Source organism: Oncorhynchus mykiss, chromosome 6 (assembly GCF_057628025.1).
Source record: "Oncorhynchus mykiss isolate SJ-2025 chromosome 6, ASM5762802v1, whole genome shotgun sequence".
Classification (NCBI taxonomy): domain Eukaryota; kingdom Metazoa; phylum Chordata; class Actinopteri; order Salmoniformes; family Salmonidae; genus Oncorhynchus; species Oncorhynchus mykiss.
In genome coordinates this window covers 68,200,442-68,220,276 of record NC_143027.1, presented here as the reverse complement: position 1 = coordinate 68,220,276, position 19,835 = coordinate 68,200,442, and the positions used below count along the sequence as shown (strand labels likewise).

At 39.6% G+C, this 19,835-nt stretch overlaps 1 protein-coding gene across 12 annotated transcripts; it reads right to left on the bottom strand.

The window, feature by feature from the left end:
- Positions 1-2,686: 2,686 nt before the first annotated feature.
- On the bottom strand, positions 2,687-18,798 carry LOC110526420 (zinc finger protein 280C). 12 transcript variants are annotated; one of them, XM_090238682.1, is made up of 20 exons: positions 18,493-18,771; positions 17,700-17,875; positions 17,273-17,487; positions 16,808-16,907; positions 16,343-16,588; positions 16,131-16,196; positions 15,915-16,024; positions 14,085-14,284; positions 12,566-12,723; positions 12,279-12,379; positions 11,942-12,088; positions 9,366-9,500; positions 8,951-9,177; positions 8,140-8,280; positions 7,423-7,485; positions 7,109-7,227; positions 6,958-6,991; positions 6,113-6,155; positions 5,972-6,018; positions 2,687-5,858 (listed from the first exon to the last, which is right to left on the bottom strand). In XM_090238682.1, the coding sequence occupies exons 2-20, from the start codon at positions 17,866-17,868 to the stop codon at positions 5,222-5,224; spliced, it is 2,958 nt and encodes a 985-aa protein (XP_090094808.1). In that variant the 5' UTR covers positions 17,869-17,875; positions 18,493-18,771; the 3' UTR covers positions 2,687-5,221. The 12 variants fall into 12 exon arrangements, 8 of the variants coding, with proteins under 8 accessions (XP_090094808.1, XP_021463060.3, XP_021463063.3 ...); XM_021607385.3 differs by having other exon boundaries at positions 16,343-16,591; positions 18,438-18,763; XM_021607388.3 differs by having other exon boundaries at positions 18,438-18,763.
- Between the last annotated feature and the right edge of the window lie 1,037 nt (positions 18,799-19,835).

Below are 19,835 nucleotides of genomic sequence, written 5' to 3'. Positions count from 1 at the left end.
AAGTTATTGACACAATTGTTCACAAACGTCAGACAACATCACCCACACACAAGTCCCAATTCTCACCCATGCTGACATCCCCTCCAAAATAAATACAATATAGTTTGTACAATGGATATCTATGTATTTTGTAGTTTAATTTTAAAAAGATGGACATTAATAATAGGATTACGCCGGTCCTGTTAAAAACTGGACAAATTATTTTAGAAAAGTATTCAATTGGCAGGTCCTTAAGGATGGGCCTGATATGGCTTGATTTCAGATTACTGGTATATAACGATGCTGTGGACAGTATTATATTACAATGTCTTAAAGTATTCACATTCCTTGACATTTTCCAAATGTTGTTGTTGCAGCCTAAATGTAAAATAGATTACATTTCGATTTTGTCGTCACTGGCCTACACACATATCAAAGTGGAATGATGTTTTTCGAAATTTCTACAAATTAATAAAAAATGTAAAGTCAATAAGTATTCAATCCCTTTGTTATGGCAAGACTAAAGCTCAGGAGTAAAAATATGCTTCACAAGTCACATAATAAATTGCATGGACTCACTCTGTGTGCAATAATAATGTTTAAACATGCTTTTTTAATTACTACCTTATCTCTGTACCCCACACACATACAATTATCTGTAAGGTCCCTGAGAAAACTGAGGATAGATCAGCAACATTGTAGTTACTCTACAATACTAACCTAACTGACAGTGTGAAAAGAAACATGCATCCTAGTTTGCAACAAGGCACTAAAGTAATACTGCAAAACATGTGGTAAAGCAATTAACACTGTATTCAGGACGAACGTTATGTTTGGGGCAAATCTAATACAACACATTACTGAGTACCACTCTCCATATTTTCAAGAATTGCTTGTAATCGTTAAACTCCCTTGTCCTTTTCAGGATAAAAAAATTAACACAATGGAGCTAAGCACAGGCAAAATCTTAGAGGAAACCCTGCTTCAGTCTGCTTTCCACCAGACACTATGAGATGCATTCACCTTTCAGCAGGACAATAATATTAAACACAAAGCCAAATTTACACTGGGATTGCTTACCAAGAGAGTAAATGTTCCTGAGTGGCTGAGTTAACAGTTCTGACTTAAATCTACTTGAAAATCTATGGCAAGACCTGAAATTGGTTGTCTAGCTGGAAGAATTTTGAAAATAAATGGGCAACTGTTGCACAATCCAGGTGTGGTAAAGCTTAGAGACTCAGCTGTAATCGCTGCCAAATGTGCTTCTACAAAGTATTGACTCAGGGGGGTGAATTAGATATTTCTGTATTCCATTTAACACATTACAAAAAAAATATAAAAACATGTTTTCACTTTGTCATTATGGGGTATTGTGTGAGATTATTTATTTAATCCATTTTGGATTCAGGGTGTAAAATAAACAAATGAGGAATGCGTCAAGGGGTATACTTTCTGAAGGTATATCTCCTTGAAGCCTGAAAAATGATGGGGCCGTGATATCACTTAATTTCAGGTGATCCAAAGGCAATTTTTTTTTCATTTTGATCCTTTTCACAATGATGCAGGGACCATAATAAACAAACTCTCAGAAGCATGTCATTTTCTTTTCATCTTGCCTTTACAGCAGGGTTATTCAACTCTTACTCTGTCCAGAGTCTGCTGGTTCTGTTCTACCTGATAATTAATTGCATCAGTCCCTGATTAGAGGAGAACAATGAAAAAAATGCAGTGGAACTGGCTTCGACATCCAGATTTGACTTTGAAGGTTTTACAGGATTTGCATATGCATTGTAGTCAAAAGTCTTCAAAGTCTCATTGAAACTGTCAAACACTGTCAGCCATAGTTGACATTGACAGCCATTCTATGAAGCGTGTTCCCATTGAGCATCATTAGCTGACATTTGGAACACTTGCAAACAAATACAGATAGAAATGACTGGGGGGTGGGGCCTGTGTTCTCACTTCACAAGATGGCAATGCTCCTCAAAGTGCCCTGACATTTGACAGAAGTGTGCCTCCCTCGGAGACCTCATCTGTAAATCTTCAAAACGACTTAGCTTGAGGTGACAACTGAGTATTGTATTTAGGCCTACTGTGCCCCGCCAGTAAAGGAGATACTGAAATAATATGACAGAATTTAGTCTCTGATCTCATTGTTTTATTTCTTATTTATTTAAATTTCTCTCAAGAAAGCGATAAAGATCCCATAAAGGATACATCTAGGTTTTGGTTTACTACTACTGTAGTGGTGTACCCTTTCTGCACTGTCATGTCCTCTTAATACTGGTACAGTACAAACCATTGATTACAAGACAATCAGGCAAATCTTCTGAATTGATGTTCCACACAGGATATAAACATAATAGACATTATTACTGCCCTGTTCTTGTCTATTTAAAAGTATGCAAAAAAACAGTCTGCTTGGGCAAATTCCGTATGTATTATCAGCACATGCTGGCCAAAAGCGACACCTTTGCTGTCACCTGTCAAATAAATTCAATCCATCTCTAGCTTATTTACGCATCAATTTATGTCACCCTTCTCCCTCAAGCTTTTTGTATCCACAACCTCCCCATCAGCTGAAAATGCACCAAACTAACTACCTGGCACAATGATCATTCATAGCAAAGGTGAAGACTTTTCAGTGCAAAGTCAACACTTATGTCAGTGTTGAACCTATCAAGATGCTTGTAATCTATGACAACTATTTGTGAGGTAACTGGGGAATCAATGCATTTATTTACTTTTCATGTAAACTGGGCAGTGATGAGCCTACACACAGTTGATCACCTCTCAACCATAATGAACATGGACAGTCAGTTCTTAATCAAGTCTCAGTAGCAGATTCCATAATGTATTACCAAAGTTTATTTACATGTTAGCACGACTGCAATGGAAACACTGAGGGGATTAGATTACCTGGCTCAGTTGCCCACGGTGGGAGGAATTTGCATGGGTGAAAAGTGATTGCATTCTTTTTCAAGCCAGGTGCCCCGCTCTGGCTAATGGCAAAATTGTCTCAAAACAAAAATGACGTAGGTTAAGCACGTGGAGTACTGAGTAGGATACTGGTTTCAAGTGAAATAGGTGACTGCTTTTGATCAAAACACTATCTGCCTTCCCAATGCAAAGTAGTTTGAAAATTCAAACATTTTATGGAAGTGTTTCTGGATGATGCTGCCAGTTGACAACATGACCGAGCGGCGTGGACTACTGTTCGATTTGAGAAGTGCGCTCCTCCCCCCCTCACTGCTTTTGCCTGTGACGGGCCATAGACCGGTGTACCACGGTTCATTTGAATCAAACTCCCTCAAATGATTCAAATCCATTGGATTGCTCTCAAACTACAGACAATCAAAGGGAAAGTGATGGATTATAAAACTCAGCAAAAAATGAAACATCCCTTTTTCCAGACCCTGTCTTTCAAAGATAATTTTTAAAAATCCAAATAACTTCACAGATCTTCATTGTAAAGGGTTTAAACACTGTTTCCCATGCTTGTTCAATGAACCATAAACAATTAATGAACATGCACCTTTGGAACGGTTGTTAAGAAACAGCTTACAGACGGTAGGAAATTAAGGTCACAGTTATGAAAATTTAGGATAATAAAGAGGCCTTTCTACCGACTCTGAAAAACACCGAAAGATGCCCAGGGTCCCTGCTCATCTGCATGAACGTGACTTAGGCATGCTGCAAGGAGGCATGAAGACTGCAGCTGTGGCCAGGGCAAAAAATTGCAATGTCTGTACTGTGAGACGCCGAAGACAGGGAGACAGGACGGACAGCTGACCGTCCTCACAGTGGCAGACCACGTGTACCAACACCTGCATAGGATCGGTACAACCGAACATCACACCTGCGGGACAGGTACAGGATGGAAACTGCCCGAGTTACACCAGGAGCGCACAATCCCTCCCTCAGTGCTCAGACAGGCCGCAATAGGCTGGACTGAGGGCTTGTAGGCCTGTTGTAAGGCAGGTCCTCACCAGACATCACCAGCAACAACGTCGCCTATGGGCACAAACCCACCGTCGACGGACCAGACAGGACTGGCAAAAAGTGCACTCCACTGACGAGTCGCGGTTGTCTCACCAGGGGATTCGCGTTTATCGTTGAAGGAATGAGCGTTACACTGAGGCCTGTACTCTTGAGCGGGATCAATTTGGATGTGGAGGGTCTGTCATGGTCTGGGGTGGTGTGTCACAGCATATCAGACTGAGCTTGTCATTGCAGGCAATCTCAATGCTGTGTATTACATGTGATACCCTTCCTGCAGGCTCATACTGACATGACCCTCCAGCATGACAATGCCACCAGCCATATTGCTCGTTCCCTGTGTGATTTCCTGCAAGTCAGGAATGTCAGTGTTCTGCCATGGCCAGCGAAGAGCCAAGATCTCAATCCCATTGCGTACGTCTGGGACCTGTTGGATCGGAGGGTGAGGGCTAGGGCCATTCCCCCAAGAAATGTCTGGGAACTTGCAGGTGCCTCAGTGGAAGAATGTAACAGCTCACAGCAAGAACTGGCAAATCTGGTGCAGTCCATGAGGAGGAGATGCACTGCAGTACTTAATGCAGCTGGTGGCCACACCAGATACCGACTTACTTTTGATTTTGGACCCCCTCCCTTTGTTCAGGGACACATTCAATTTCTGCTAGTCACATGTCTGTGGAACTTGTTCAGTTTATGTCTCAGTTGTTGAATCTTATGCGTATACAAATATTTACACGTTAAGTTTGCTGAAAATAAACGCAGTTGACAGTGAGGACGTCTTTTTTTGCTGCGTTTAGTATATTAAAAATACATGAAATGAAAATGAAATGTCAATGAAGTAGAGGTATCCAAAATAAACACAAAAGGCCTATATCTACTAGTGGAAGGATAGTCAAGAAGATATTTCCAGGATTTTTCACACTTGAGTACAAGTTCATAGATCAAGGAAAGCATAAACATTCAGATTTTGTATATTTCGACACTACAGAAAGTCAAATTATTCACATTGTGTACCATTTTCACTTTCATTGAAAGCTTACAACCAAATTGAAAGTTTGACAGAAGTAAAATCTTGCACAGCTGTTAGAAAAAAATGATACATGTTTTTCCAAATGTCAAATCTAATAAACACATAGCACATCTCAGCTTATCTCCATCTGGTCAAGGACAGTAAACTAAGAAAATGGGGAAGAGAAATACATTTCAATAGTATGCAGTCTTAAAAATACATCCGGTCCACTTTTCTCTACTCCGAGGCTGCTGATTCCTTCAGTGTTTCAGGACTGCAGAGAATGTCTTTGTTCTCTGCCCTGACTTCAGCTGGACTTTGAGAGGACGAGGAGTTGTCCTTTGCTTCCACGATATTGTTCACCTCTTGGTCTACATTTAAGGGGATGGAGTCCAGGGAAGCGCTGACCTTCTTACTGTCGTCAAAGCTCACAGATTCCGGTTTGCTTAATGACTCATGCAAACACGCCACGTCCACCTCTAACTCACAGGCCAAAGAACTAGAGGGGGACTTGGTAGCTGACTGCAAAGCCCACTCCTCCCTCAGCTCCTCCTCAACTGAGCTTTCCATGAGTGTTTCACTTACCATGGGCCCTGACTGCAAAGACTGGTCTTCCTCGACTGAACTTTCCATGGGTGTTTCTAGCTCTGTAGCCTGTGTGACTCCCTGGATCTGATATACTGTAGAGATCTGTGGAAGCCCTTGCACTTCTGCCACTCCTAGCTGGTTAACTGCTGCATCATTGTTGTCTAGTAGAATAACATCACCAATTCCTGACTCTTGGGTCTGAACATATATTACCTCTGGCCCATCCCCTCTTTCAGCAGCTGGGGTGATACACAAGACATTGGAGGTCTCCTCCAATCTGGGAATGCTGTGAATGAAAAGGGGGGGTGGATGACACGTACCAAATCAATCTAATTGACTCCATCCAAGATGGTAAAAATATTTGTAGGTTCTATTTTGAGTGGACCATCCCTTAATTACCTGTGCAATTGTTCAAAAGCGCCACTCACTGTGGCAGTTTCAGCGTTCTATGTAACAAAAAAACAAACAGGTGCTGGGTTGAGGAAACGGTTCAAAATCAAACATATGTGTTTCTCAGGTACAATCCAGCTAGAGTAGTACCTGGATATCAGGGAACATCAGAGCAGACATCCCTTGCTTATTTCTGAAACAGAACAAAAGATAAAATCACGACACATATCCATTAAACGTAGAGCCCTGTTAATAAAACAATTAATACAATTACTTTGGAGATAGCATATGGAATAGGGTAATGACAACTTAAAATTCATTTTCAGAGCATAATTAAGGCAGGCTTATCAGCACAGAATTAGTATCCAAATAGTTACTATTTTGTCAAATAAAGATATTATAATCATGAAGCAAAAGGACCAACATCCTTGTCCAGACAATCATTCTTCAAACAGAACAGGAATTTAGCATAAATATCAATTAGCATTGAATTGTGCATATTAAATTCTCAGGAGGAACAACATATTTATGAAACGATTACATTTGAACTTGATCTCATGTGTATTGTTAGTGCATTTGGCTCCTCAAAGGAATACAACAAATTAAGACGAGGATATTCTTGCAAAAGAGATTTTACAATGACCTTTCATTTCAGCAACTTCCCAATGACAAAATTACCTTACTTTAGGCACCCATTAATTAAGCAATGTTCTCTGGTATTAATTAAGGCCAAAGCTCCCATTTGCATTTGTGAAGGTCTAAAAAAAAAAAAAAAAAAATCTGCTTAATATGCATCCCAATTAGCTTAACGTAAAAAGTATATGGTAAAGATTTCTCAAAATAATGGATGCTTCCAAACAAACTCGTAGGTCAGGGAGTTGGAAGTCTCACAAGTACTTGATCAAATTCTCAGATTCTCATTACAACGCTATGAGGGATGTTACTTATTTTAGGATGTTCTCGTTATCTTCTGCATTGGGAGAGTAGCTACTCACCCTCTAATGCCGTCATCTACAGTACAACCTTCTCCTGCAAGACAAGAAAAACGTGACATGCAGACAGGTTATTATTATTATTATTATTATTATTATTATTATATGAACAAAATGTGACGCCTGGTTGTGAAGAATGTGATAAACGTTATACCTTTCTCTAGAATGACCTTACAGACGTGGTGTGGTCTGTCAATCAAATGCTTGCTCATGAGGTCAGTTCCATGCGCATCCGCCAGGAAGTCACAGTTCAGACAGACAAGGGTTAAATTCCTGCAAGACAGTAGGTAAAATGTGATTCATAATGAACCGAATATAATAAACTAACATGGTGCTTAATTATGGTAATGTTTGGGGAAAATGCAACACTACTTATTAAATACATCATTATCAAAAACTAGAGTGCAGAACAATGGCAACATTTGGGAATTGATTTGAGACCAGATTTGTTTAGTTAGGAACACGTACCTTAGGACAACTGGGATTTTCCTCATTTTCCGGAATCTCTCTTTTGAGATTGCACTATGGAACCTGACAAATATATATTTGTATATATTTAATATGAACAATAAGACATCCTCCCTGAGCCGACTAGGTGAAAAATCTGCACTTAACCCTACTTCCTCCTGTAAGTCGCTCTGGATAAGAGCGTCTGCTAAATGACTCAAATGTAAAAATGGGCATATACACTGTTCACAAAACATTAAGAACACCTACTCTTTCCATGACAGACTGACCAGGTAAAAGCTATGATCCCTTATTGATGTCACTTGTTAAATCCACTTCAAATCATTGTAGATTAAGGTGAGGAGACAGGTTTAAAAGGGATTTTTAAGCTTTGAGACAACTGAGACATGGATTGTGTATGTGTGTCATTCAGAGGGTGAATGGGCAAGACAAAATATTTTAAGTGCCTTTGAACAGGGTATGGTAGTATGTGCCAGGCGCAACAGTTTGTCAAGAACTGCACGCTGCCGGGTTTTTCACGCTCAGTTTCCCGTGTGTATCAAGAATGGTCCACCACCCAAAGGACATCCAGCCAACTTGACACAACTGTGGGAAGTATTGGAGTCAACATGGGCCAGCATCCCTGTGGAACGTTTGACACCTTGTAGGGGTGTTCCTAAAGTTTTGTACACTCAGTGTATAAATGTGTTATGAATCTGATACTCAAGGAGCTTTTACCTTATCATATGGTTTCCAAATGAAGTTTTGCAACTTGTCCGATACTTGCATGCACCACAAATTGCAACCATGGGATAGTGACTATAGAAGTCATAAATCTCAGAGTAGCACTCAATGCAGGTGTGTCTTCTTTCGCCAATACTAAAAAAGGTAGAGAACTCATTTGGGCATCATTAATTCATTTATATTTAAAGTACTATTACCTTCAGTAACACATTCTGAGATGCATTATTAAACATACAAGTTACTTGATTGGTGTAATATATTGATAACCAGGGCTCTGAAGTGTGACCATTTTGGTCGCAAATGCTCTTAAATATTTTGCTGTGCGACCTGAAATATTTTGGGAGCACAGTGCGACTATGAAAACAATCTCCCAGAGTATAATTGTTGTAATGATTAGGCGTCGCTGTACCGTTGTTTGAGTGACCAAGACATAAAAGCGAGCACAGATTTGTTACTGTCATGGTTAGGAGCTAATGCAGCACCACTACTGTGAAAACATATTGTTTCTAGCACAAACTGGTAAAAAGATCAACCATATTACCTGAGCAATGTTCTATTGTGAAGTGGTTATATATTTATAAACCACTACACAAGCTGCTCCAAAACCACTCGCAGGCATTTGTTTACCTGTTGTTCAGTCGTGTAACCTCATTAGCTCCTAACTTTTTTGAGAGCACCAGTTCTACCTATGACACATTTGAATTTAAAGCCCTGTTCATAACCAACCATGAAAAGAATCAGCCCTGACCATTGTTTACATCCTGTAACAGAAAATGTGTAGTTTGTGAGGAAAAAAACAACCAACCTGAGACTCTGCAACACATGGTTGTTCTTCTGCTGCTTAAGGAGCTTCTTGCTCACTGTGGCCTTGCCTTTACCCCCACTGCTGCCCTGTGTGGTAGATGTACTACTCTGAGCTTTTACTTTGGCTACCTTCATGCCTGAGACCTCTGGTATGACACTGACACTGGATTTTTCAGCAGCATGGGTGGAACTGGGAGATGGCCCGGTCAGAGAGGCCCGGATAGTCACCTGAAATATGTATTAAAAAACAGATCAAATTAAGATTCTCTGAATTCATGCCATGATTTAAACGCTTGTAATATAAATTGCTTTTAAATGAGGGCTTATTGCGGTTGCCATTGATTTTATCTATATTGTAGATAATTGGTACAGAGGTATTGAGATGTTTTGCTAGGCTAAATAAGAACAGTCAAAACCTTGGTTCCAGGAGGAAGGCCCTCCAGAGCTTTGGGTTTTTGGAAAGTCTTATGGTGCTGAGTCTTGTGATCCACTCTCTCCTTGTAGGTGAGGAAATTCAGCCTGCATTTCCCGCAACGATTAATTCCTTTTTTCTGGCAAATTGACAAAACAAGTACAACAGAAAAACATGAGACTGCATATAGGTACGGTTGAAGTCGGAAGTTTACATACACTTATGGAGTCATTAAAACTCATTTTTCAACCACTCCACAAATTTCCTCTTAACAAACTAGAATTTTGGCAAGTCAGTTAGGACATCTACTTTGTGCATGACACAAGTCATTTTTCCAACAATTGTTTACAGACAGATTTTTTCACCGTATCACAATTCCAGTGGGTCAGAAGTTTACATACACTAAGTTGACTGTGCCTTTAAACAGCTTGGAAAATTCCAGAAAATTATGTAATGGCTTTAGAAGCTTCTGATAGGCTAATTGACATCATTTGAGTCAATTGGAGGTGTACCTGTGGATGTATTTCAAGGCCTACCTTCAAACGCAGTGCCTCTTTGCTTGACATCATGGGAAAATCAAAAGAAATCAGCCAAGACCTCAGAAAAAAAATGTAAACCTCCACAAGTCTGGTTTATCCTTGGGAGCAATTTCCAAACGCCTGAAGGTACCACGTTCATCTGTACAAACAATATTACGCAAGTATAAACACCATGGGACCAAGCAGCTGTCATACCGCTCAGGAAAGAGACGCGTTCTGTCTCCTAGAGATGAACATACTTTGGTGTGAAAAGTGCAAATCAATCCCAGAACAACAGCAAAGGACCTTGTGAAGATGCTGGAGAAAACTGGTACAAAAGTATCTATATCCACAGTAAAACGAGTCCTATATCGACATAACCTGAAAGGCCGCTCAGCAAGGAAGAAGCCACTGCTCCAAAACCACCATAATAAAGCCAGACTACGGTTTGCAACTGCACATGGGGACAAAGATGGTACTTTTTGGAGAAATGTCCTCTGGTCTGATGGAAGAAAAATGGAACTGTTTGGCCATAATGACCATCTCTATGTTTGCAAGCCGAAGAACACCATCCCAACCGTAAAGCACGGGGGTGGCAGCATCATGTTGTGGGGGTGCTTTGCTGCAGGAGGGACTGGTGCACTTCACAAAATAGATGGCATCATGAGGCAGGACAATTATGTGGATATATTGAAGCAACATCTCAAGACATCAGTCAGGAAGTTAAAGCTTGGTCACAAATGGGCGGCAGGTAGCCTAGTGGTTAGAGCGTTGGACTAGTAACCGGAAGGTTGCAAGATCGAATCCCCGAGCTGACAAGGTAAAAATCTGTAATTCTGCCCCTGAACAAGGCAGTTAACCCACTGTTCCTAGGCAGTCATTGAAAATAAGAATTTATTCTTAACTGACTTTTAATTAAATAAAGATAACATTAAAAATGAGATTAAAAATCTTCCCAATGGACAATGACCCCAAGCATATTTCCAAAGTTAAGCAAAATGGCTTAAGGACAACAAAGACACGGTATTGGAGTGGCCATCACAAAGACCTGACCTCAATCCCATAGAAAATTTGTGGGCAGAAATTAAAAATAATGTGTGAGCAAGGAGGCCTACAAACCTGACTCAGTTACTGTCACGAAGGGCCAAAATTCACCCAACTTATTGTGGAAAGCTTGTGGAAAGCTACCTGAAATGTTTGACCCAAATTAAACAAATTAAAGTCAATGCTACCAAATACGAATTGAGTGCATGTAAACTTCTGACCCACTGGGAATGTGATGAAAGAAATAAAAGCCTAAATAAATAATTCTCTACTATTATTCTGACATTTCACATTCTTAAAATAAAAGTGGTGAGCCTAACTGACCTAAGACAGGAAATTTTTACTAGGATTGAAATGTCAGGAATCTTGACAACCTGAGTTTAAATGTATTTGGCTACGGTGTGTGTAAACTTCCGACTTCAACTGTAGATAATAGTTTCAGCTATCCATAGTAAAGGGTAAGATTTCAGGACAATGTGTCAATTCTGTGTTTTGTTGGTTGGCACAGCTAACAGGGTCATTGAATCCTTTTTGATTCTTACAGCATTGGCTAGCTTGGTATTAGACTAACGTTTCTGTTGGCTTTGTTCTATGGCTACATACAGTGATTTGTGGAGTTGATCTGGTTTGTTTTTTGTCAGAGAGTGCCCATTAGGCAGGTGAAAGGAAGCAGACATAGCTGTAAGACAGTTATGTATTACATCAAGGTGTTCAGCAGACAAACAAATCAATCCAACCTCAGAATGAAAGCCAATAGGGCAACTCACAAGCGTGTTCAATAAAAAACATTTTTTTAAACCAGCCAGCTTTAAAACTCAAACTCTGAGAGAAAACTGTTTGCAGCATTCACTGCTTTATTAAGAGGCTGAAACATCAGGAAACTGACAGGAAATTGCATGTGCCAGGTCAGTCAGAACATGAGCCCCATCAATCAAAAATGACCCAATCAACATATTTATTGATCATGAATTGTTGCACATATTTATCAATAGAAAAGTATCCAATATAAGCCTCTTACCTGATGCTTCATATAGTGCTGCATGTAGACATGACCACTTTTAAGAACTTTAAGGCAGAACGGACAAAGGAGATCCTTTGTGTTTTCATGCACCGTACGGAAGTGTGTGTCCACATCGGTAAAGAATGAAGACCGGTAGTTGCACACCTGGAAGGAGACAATTGAAGCATTAGTGTGAATAATAAATGGTTCTGGAGGATTGCAAGTCAAACCCCTTCAATAATTTTAATGAAATGTTTCAATTCCTGATTGTAATGCCAGGGCATCTCTACTATCAACTATTAATAACTTTTCTTTGTGAACAAACTACTATAAAAACATGATTGATAAAATGTACCTGGCAGACATAGGGCATCTCGCCAGGCTTGTGGTTGTCCTTCATGTGTTCCAGGAGCACTTGCTCAGACTCGAAGGCTAATTCACATATCTTGCAATTGGCTACAAAAACAACAATAATTATTTACTAAAATGGGCCCAACTTGTTATAGACAGGTTGATTATAGTTATATAAATAAAGCTATGTACAATAATGTATGATTGCTTGAGACAGTGTTCAATACTTTAAGGTGAAATGTATGGTTTCATTGATGTTTCATGTTGGTTGCTATTGACTGGTATGCCTACTTGAAGATTCGACCATGCTGTGGGCACTCTCAACGTGGCACTGCAGCTGGAATGGGGTTGAGTACTGCCGGTAGCAGTGTTGGCAGGTAGTGTGGCTTTCCCAGCTCTCACTGTTCTGCTTCTCCAGCTCCAGATGGTGCTTCATGTGGTTCATGAACCTACAAGAGTCACCACAAAGTTCAAGATAAGACATCAGTAGCAATGTAGCGTCAGAAACCACAAATGCCAAAGCAACGAAGTGTCAGCTTTGCCGTTTATCTTTTAAAAATTGCATTGTAAAATGTCATTTTTAAACAAGCTATTAAAAACGAGAAAAATGTGTAACTATCCAATCCACCAGAGCAAATTTAAAAAATGTTGTGAAAATATGGTAAAAAGCTCATTCGCTTTTTAGTCAAACGTTTCTTTAAATAGTTATTTATGCATGTATGCATATATTTAATTAACTACCCTACTTCAACTTTAACCCACATTTAGAAAACGAAAAATTAACTTAATGTATTGAGCCAAATTACAGCGAAGCCATATTCAATAACACTTCAACAGATCGTGGCCTATGTGCAACACCAAACCTGCACGTCAGATTTAAAAAATAAATTAGCAACCACTGTGCACCTCACTTCCTAAGCATGCATAATTGCCATTATAATACTGCCAATTACGCACAGCTTTTTGTTTTGCTTAATGATGTGGTGTTCCACGGCTGCCCCCGAGCCACACGACCTCTACATGTAACCGCTGCACTGACAAGGCAGGCAAGGCCCATTTTTCAGCCAGCAGTCGTACCTCAGCTCCCCTAATAGGGATTTTTATGCAGACAAACTATGACCTCTGCTGCCAGACTGGGTTCAGTACAAATGCGTCTGCCCATTAAAAGGAGCTTACAGAGGCTTTTCTTGCAACGTCCTGAAGCAAAGTTATTTAATCAAAGGAGCAGTTCTTACACCATCCAAACTAGCAGCCATTATTCATCTCTGGCCCCAAGTGGGAATATGAGTTGATATGTCATCCATCTGGGGGAGAAAACTGTGATGAGGGCTGAAACACGTTGAATCTCCTCTCTTCACATTGAAGTTAATCACTCTTCATGGGCAGAGGGCTCATTTAACACTTGTTCATGAACACCATTTCCATGCACCAAAACAGCACAGTAGACACTTGGGGTGACGTATTGACGAAAGGCCAGTTGATGTATCCATTCATTACCAATAACAGTGAGCCATTCATGTAAATATAGAAGATATGTCCACTGATCTGCTTATTGGTGGCAGTAATTGTGTAATGTGTTTGCATTATGTAAACATGTAAAATGCCAAATGTATTGTTTTCATTATGCCACTGGACAAATAGGATATAGAGGAGTTCTTTAGATTAGAACATGACCTGTCTAAACAAACACATTTTGTGCAGTTGACACGACACCCTTTTTTCGTCACAAATAATCGTATTATTCAGGAATACTGTGGATTCTTGAAAACAAAAGCAGAGCTACACAGCAAGCAACGCCTGCTGTAGTTACCTGACGTTGTTCTTGAGTACTTTCAAACAGCTCTGGCACTTATAGGTAAATGGGGTCTTATGCTGCTGCGATTTTGGTTTGTCTCCCTCAAATCTACCATAGTAGAAGTCTGTGACAAGCATGATGCGCTTGCTTGCAAAAAGGTAAGTAGACTTTGGGGTTGAGGGGAAGACACACTCCAACAGGTGAGGACAACACTTCTGAAATTAAAGTAAATGTAAAATAAGTGAACAAATTACAATCTGCAGAGTTGATATTGTAGTTCTTAAAGTGCCTCTAAGTCTCTGGTTCATGCACTAATAGCAAGGCTCGACATTAACGCTTGTCCTCTTGTTCGGGACAAGTAAAAAATAAATATTTTGACAAGAACATAGATTTGTTCCAAATGGACAAGTAAAAAAATTCACAAAAATCAAACAATTACTACGATCAGAATTGGATGTGAGAAGCAAACACTGAAATAATATTCAAATCTATTTTTCATGTACATAAATAAAAAAGCCTGCGCATCAAATTGTAATTGATATGCATATTAGCTACAGCCAGCCTCATGTCCAGACCGATGCTGACATGAGGGAGACAGCAGAAAATGTAGGCACACTTTAATGAGAATTTTAATTACATAAATATAGGCTAAACGGCAGCCATGTTTGACAAATAATTAAGGATAATTAACATTACCGTCTGAAGGCTTGATTCTGACGACATACTCAAAGCACATCGTTCAGATCAAATGGTCACAAGACCAGAGAGTGAAAGACAGTACATGATGCGCACTGCACATCACCCACCTTGAATCTGAGCAGAGGCAGCCAACATTTTCAAACTATTTCATAATAAACTTAAACTGTTTAAAACCTGGAAGTTTCATGTCGAGGTTTTAAACAATTAAGCAGGTCTTACATTTTTTCAAAGTAGTCGAGACTAGGCAAAATATGACCACAGAAATATTGAAACCAGAATTTCTCATGTTCTATTGGTTTTCAAATCAACAAAATTTAATTTTCCAACAGCCAAAGGCATAATACTAGTCATGAGTAAACCATGCCAGTTTATACATCTTTAGATCTCCCCTCTTCATTGCTAACAGATATTTTAAACTCTGTCATATGAAACCGCTCGCACATGTGTGGAGCGCTTTTGAGAAAGGTGCTTTCCCACTAATTGCATGTTGGAACATTTATGCGTAGCCTAAGGCCATGTGCACATTGTTGAGTTTATAATAAGAAATAAAATTATCAACATTTTAAGCAAAACGGTCTGGTCTGTTGCATCAGCCTCATTGCTTTTATAAAATTATTATTTTTTTTTTAAAGTATGTCATCCCAGAACTGTCCCAGAGTCTTTTGAACTGTGTACATGTTTTATCGTCTCAGGGACGCCCTTTAATATATAAAGACATAAAAAGTATTTGGTTGTAATTGTAATGTTGTAATATTTTATAGGCTACCAAGGGTGGCAAACTATTCTCAAGGAGAGCTTTAAAAGGGGCAGGGTTGTATTTTGAGACACAAATGAATATGCAAAGATGCCAATAGGCAGACTGTAGCCTAGCAACATTTATCAGATTTTTTTTAATGGTAAACAAATTAAATAAATAAAAAAGTTATTCATTTTACTTTGAAAAGTGGTTCCTTGAATCATATAATGATGTAAAAATGGTGTTAGCCTTTTCTTTGGAACAAGTAAACAAAAGATCTGTCCTTGTCCGAAATACAAGTGGCTGAAAAAGTTAATGTCAAGCCCTGAATAGCAACATTATAGAATATTTATGTAAAACAATTGACACAGCTAAAGGCATGCATTTTAGAATGACTGAAGTAAACTCACCACCATGTGGTCTTTCATGACAGCTTGTTGGTAGAAATCAAATTTACACTTTGGACATTTTTTACAAAAACGTGCACCATTTTCTAATATCTCCTGGGCGTGGGGAGACCCTGCAAAAACAAAAAAATGACATTTCAGATGTAAAAATAAAAAAGTAACAGTGTTAATGAATCTAGCTAATAACAGAGCATGCAACTGATGTAAGGAAACCCCTACCTATGCCCTGCTTTGCTTTTTTAGCTGTGCTGTTTTGGTCTTGAGGTAAACCTCGTTTGCCATAGTCTGTTTAAGGGAAGAAAATAGATTCATACTTTCATACATACAAGTCACATGCAATCTTCAGATCATGAGGTCACACACAGTTTTCCTGACCACTTGACCTGGCCAGGAATATCTCTGGGTCAAACAAGTAAGATATTTTGGCTTACCCCAGCTGTTGCCTTTGGCTTGAATAACTGGGGACACAATCTGGAGGTTGGTAGAATTTGAGCGGTTGGGCTGGGAAGACAATGCAGCGGGGCCCTGCACATTGGACAAGGTCACTACGTTGTTGTGGATCATGTGCACTTGAGGCCTGTGGATAACCCCAGGTAAAAGCTTCCCTGGAGTCACCTGCTGCAGAATGTGCTGCTGGCCTGCTGCTGGAGTCATCTGCTGCAGAATGTGCTGCTGGCCTGCTGACAAAAACCCACAAACATTACAAATATGAAACACTGCAAAAAGCAGTATGTGTGTGCTGTGGCTGTATAGGGAATATAATTTTACTTGAGCATAGATTCACTAAATTAATTTCAAATTATTAGTCTGCTCTGAAATACAAAAATGTGTGTTATGTTTTGGTTTGTTGCTTGCCTGCCTGCAATCAAGTTAAGATGTAATATTTATATTTTTACCTGGAACCACAGTGAAAGATGTCCCAGGGGGATACTGCTTCCCAAGGGAAGCAAGGAAAGCTGAGTTGGCCGATAACTGTGGTGTGGTCATAATGTAACCCTAAGACAAAAGGCAAACAGTTTTTATAAAAACATTGCACCAACACCACTACCGCCAAAAGTTACATCTCTATAACTAAACAGGTGCCCAGTCAAAGCTCTTCTCTGTCCCAGCACCACAATCGTGAAAAAACCCACATTTGGATTTTCCTACTGACACTGACTTTGCTGATAACTACGTTATTGAGGGAACATGTACTTGCAATTGTGATATGAGTTTGTCTCACCTAGCTATTTTAGGATTAATACAGTAATTGTACGTTTCTCTGGATAAGAGTCTCTGCTAAATGACTCAAATTGAATGTGTGTTCTTTGTAATGTATAGCAAAGTGGAATAAGGGATATCTAAAGCAAAACACAATATACCTGGTTGTTGATAATGATGGGCTGTGGTGGCACTGCTGTTAAGGGTCGAGATGCATTGTTCAACCCTTTCCCAGGAATTATGATGTTGTGAGGAACTGGACCCCGAGTGAGATGAGCTTGGGGGGAGTTGTGTGTCATTATCATCCTAGGGGCTCTTGGTCTTCCAACTCCACCACTTTGAACTGGGGTGGTCTTCACATTTCTTTGGTTGTTTGCTTCAAAGACAGGTCAGATAATTAACCACTCTTGTTTATCTATCAATGCAATAAAATCTATATTGATAATCATATTTACCAACTTTGTAGAGAAACTAAGGGGAAAGGATCCAATGGAAGGATATTGTGTATGCAAACTATCCAAACTAGAGAAAACAGACAGTGTGAGAGACCTAACATTAACTGAGCCATACCAAGAGAAGAACACATACTTGGTCTGGTGTTAATAATGGTGCCCTTTGAAGTACTAAGCTCCCCAACAAATATAGGTTCATCGTCGTCGTCATCATGTTTACCGTCGCCCAACAAATTAACTTCGGGTGTCTGTCTCTGCCATGGCTCCAGCTCCTCTTCCTCACATTCCATAAAAAGCTCGGACATTGCGAAGCTGAAAAAATGGATGAGAGTTACGTTAATGTTCGCTAGAAACAAACAGTTAACTAGCTAGCTAGTCAAACGAAGTTAGCCATGGTTTCTTCAGCTAGCTGTGGGCTAACGTTAGCTAACATGTTTTGCGTACCTAACTAACTAACGTTAGTAGGAAAAGCTAGGAAATTGGAAACGTTTATTCCCCATAGCCGTGCGCCCGCGAGACTAGTTAGTTAATGGATATTTTGCTTATTTCCCGTCGAAAAACCATAGCTAGCTACATAAAAGGCTGGAAATACAATGCAGAACACCACATAGTTAACTAGATAAACTAACGTTATCTACCAAAACGTCCAGTTGCCATCTATTTTAGTTCACTAGAGTAGCTAGCTAACTCTGCTAGCCAGCCATTATTAGCTAGTGTGGGCAACCAATCATGGCGTCTGGCGCGACAACACAACATCGATCTCTTTGTTCCAACTTCATTTTATCTGATGCAGTAGTACTAAGAGATGTTTAAATGCTATTCAACAATACCAGCATTGTACGTATACCAGTGGCCAAGTACAGAATCCACTTACCTTTTAATCTAACGTTTAACTGAGTGGTTAGTCCTTAGTACAAAATGAGAAATACCTTCAATGGAGCGCCTGTGAATATTGTGGTGGCTGATGGGAAATGTGGGGTTTGCTGAAAGGAAGGTTACCACTGCCTCAAAATTAGCTGTATCGTTAAAATCTATGAAAACAACAATTAGTTAGAGTTAACAGTTTGGTTTAACATCACATTTTAAGAAGATAAATTATAGAAATAGGCAGGGTTTATGACTTTGTGGAAGTGGCAACTGTTGACAAACATAGGAAGAGGCGAAGCATTAGTGTTTACTCCGCCCAAAATCTTCTTCTATGGTATAATGGCGGTGTGCAAACAGACACCGCCCAAAGTCTGTCCACGTTTTAAGCAGATCAGCTTAATTCTTCTTCTTGAAATGTGTATTGGCGGATCACAACCAACTGAAATGTGCATACACCGCCACCTACTGTACTGGAGTGTGAGGCCATCTATTTCTTTTATCTAGCCCTGTGTTTCCCCCTACCAACTAACTCTACACCCATTAAACCCTCACCACTATTCCACTACTTGTTTTTGGTCAGTTGTGAACTTGGTCGTCAACTCCCTAACAAAGCCTGTGAAAGCACTGTAGCACTTAGTCCCGACATTCCTATGCTGTCCCTTTGACAACATAGTCACATACAAACTATAGGTCCCCTGTCTGTCACAAATATTGAATTAAATTCCATTTGAACTTACTCTACCTGTTGTCCACTGATTTTGTCCTTTTGTGGGTAGAAATTGAGGACAAAATATTCTCAGGAAAGTATTATTAAACCAGCTTCAAAACTTGTGTCTCTGTGTTAGCTATCATGGTTTGCTTTCTCATCACCTAAAGCACCCGCACAAGACAGAAGAACGTGCACACAATGCATGCGTAGTAACCAAAGTCTTGCAAGTGTTTACATATATAGTTTTGCGCATGTGCCAGGTAATAGAAATGTCAATGGTAGTACCAGAGTTTGGAAAAGTTTGTTTAATGATTCTTTTCTGTGGATGTTTTTACTCAAATTACAACACACAAAAGGACCAACCGCACAGACAACCGATAGAGGAAGTTTAAATGAAATCGTATTAGAAATGGTTTATCTTTTCTCAAATAGAGCTATCTTCTGTATACCACCCCTACCTTGTCACAACACAAGTGATTGACTCAAACACATTCAGAAGAAAGAAATTCCACAAATTAACTTTAACAAGGCACACCTGTTAATTGAAATATATTCCAGGTGACTACGCTGGTTGAGAGAATGCCAAGAGTGAGCAAAGCTGTCATCAAGGCAAAAGATGACTATTTTGAAGAATCTAAAATATATTTTGATTTGTTAAACACTTTTTTGTGTTACGGTGCGTGAATGAGGACCCAA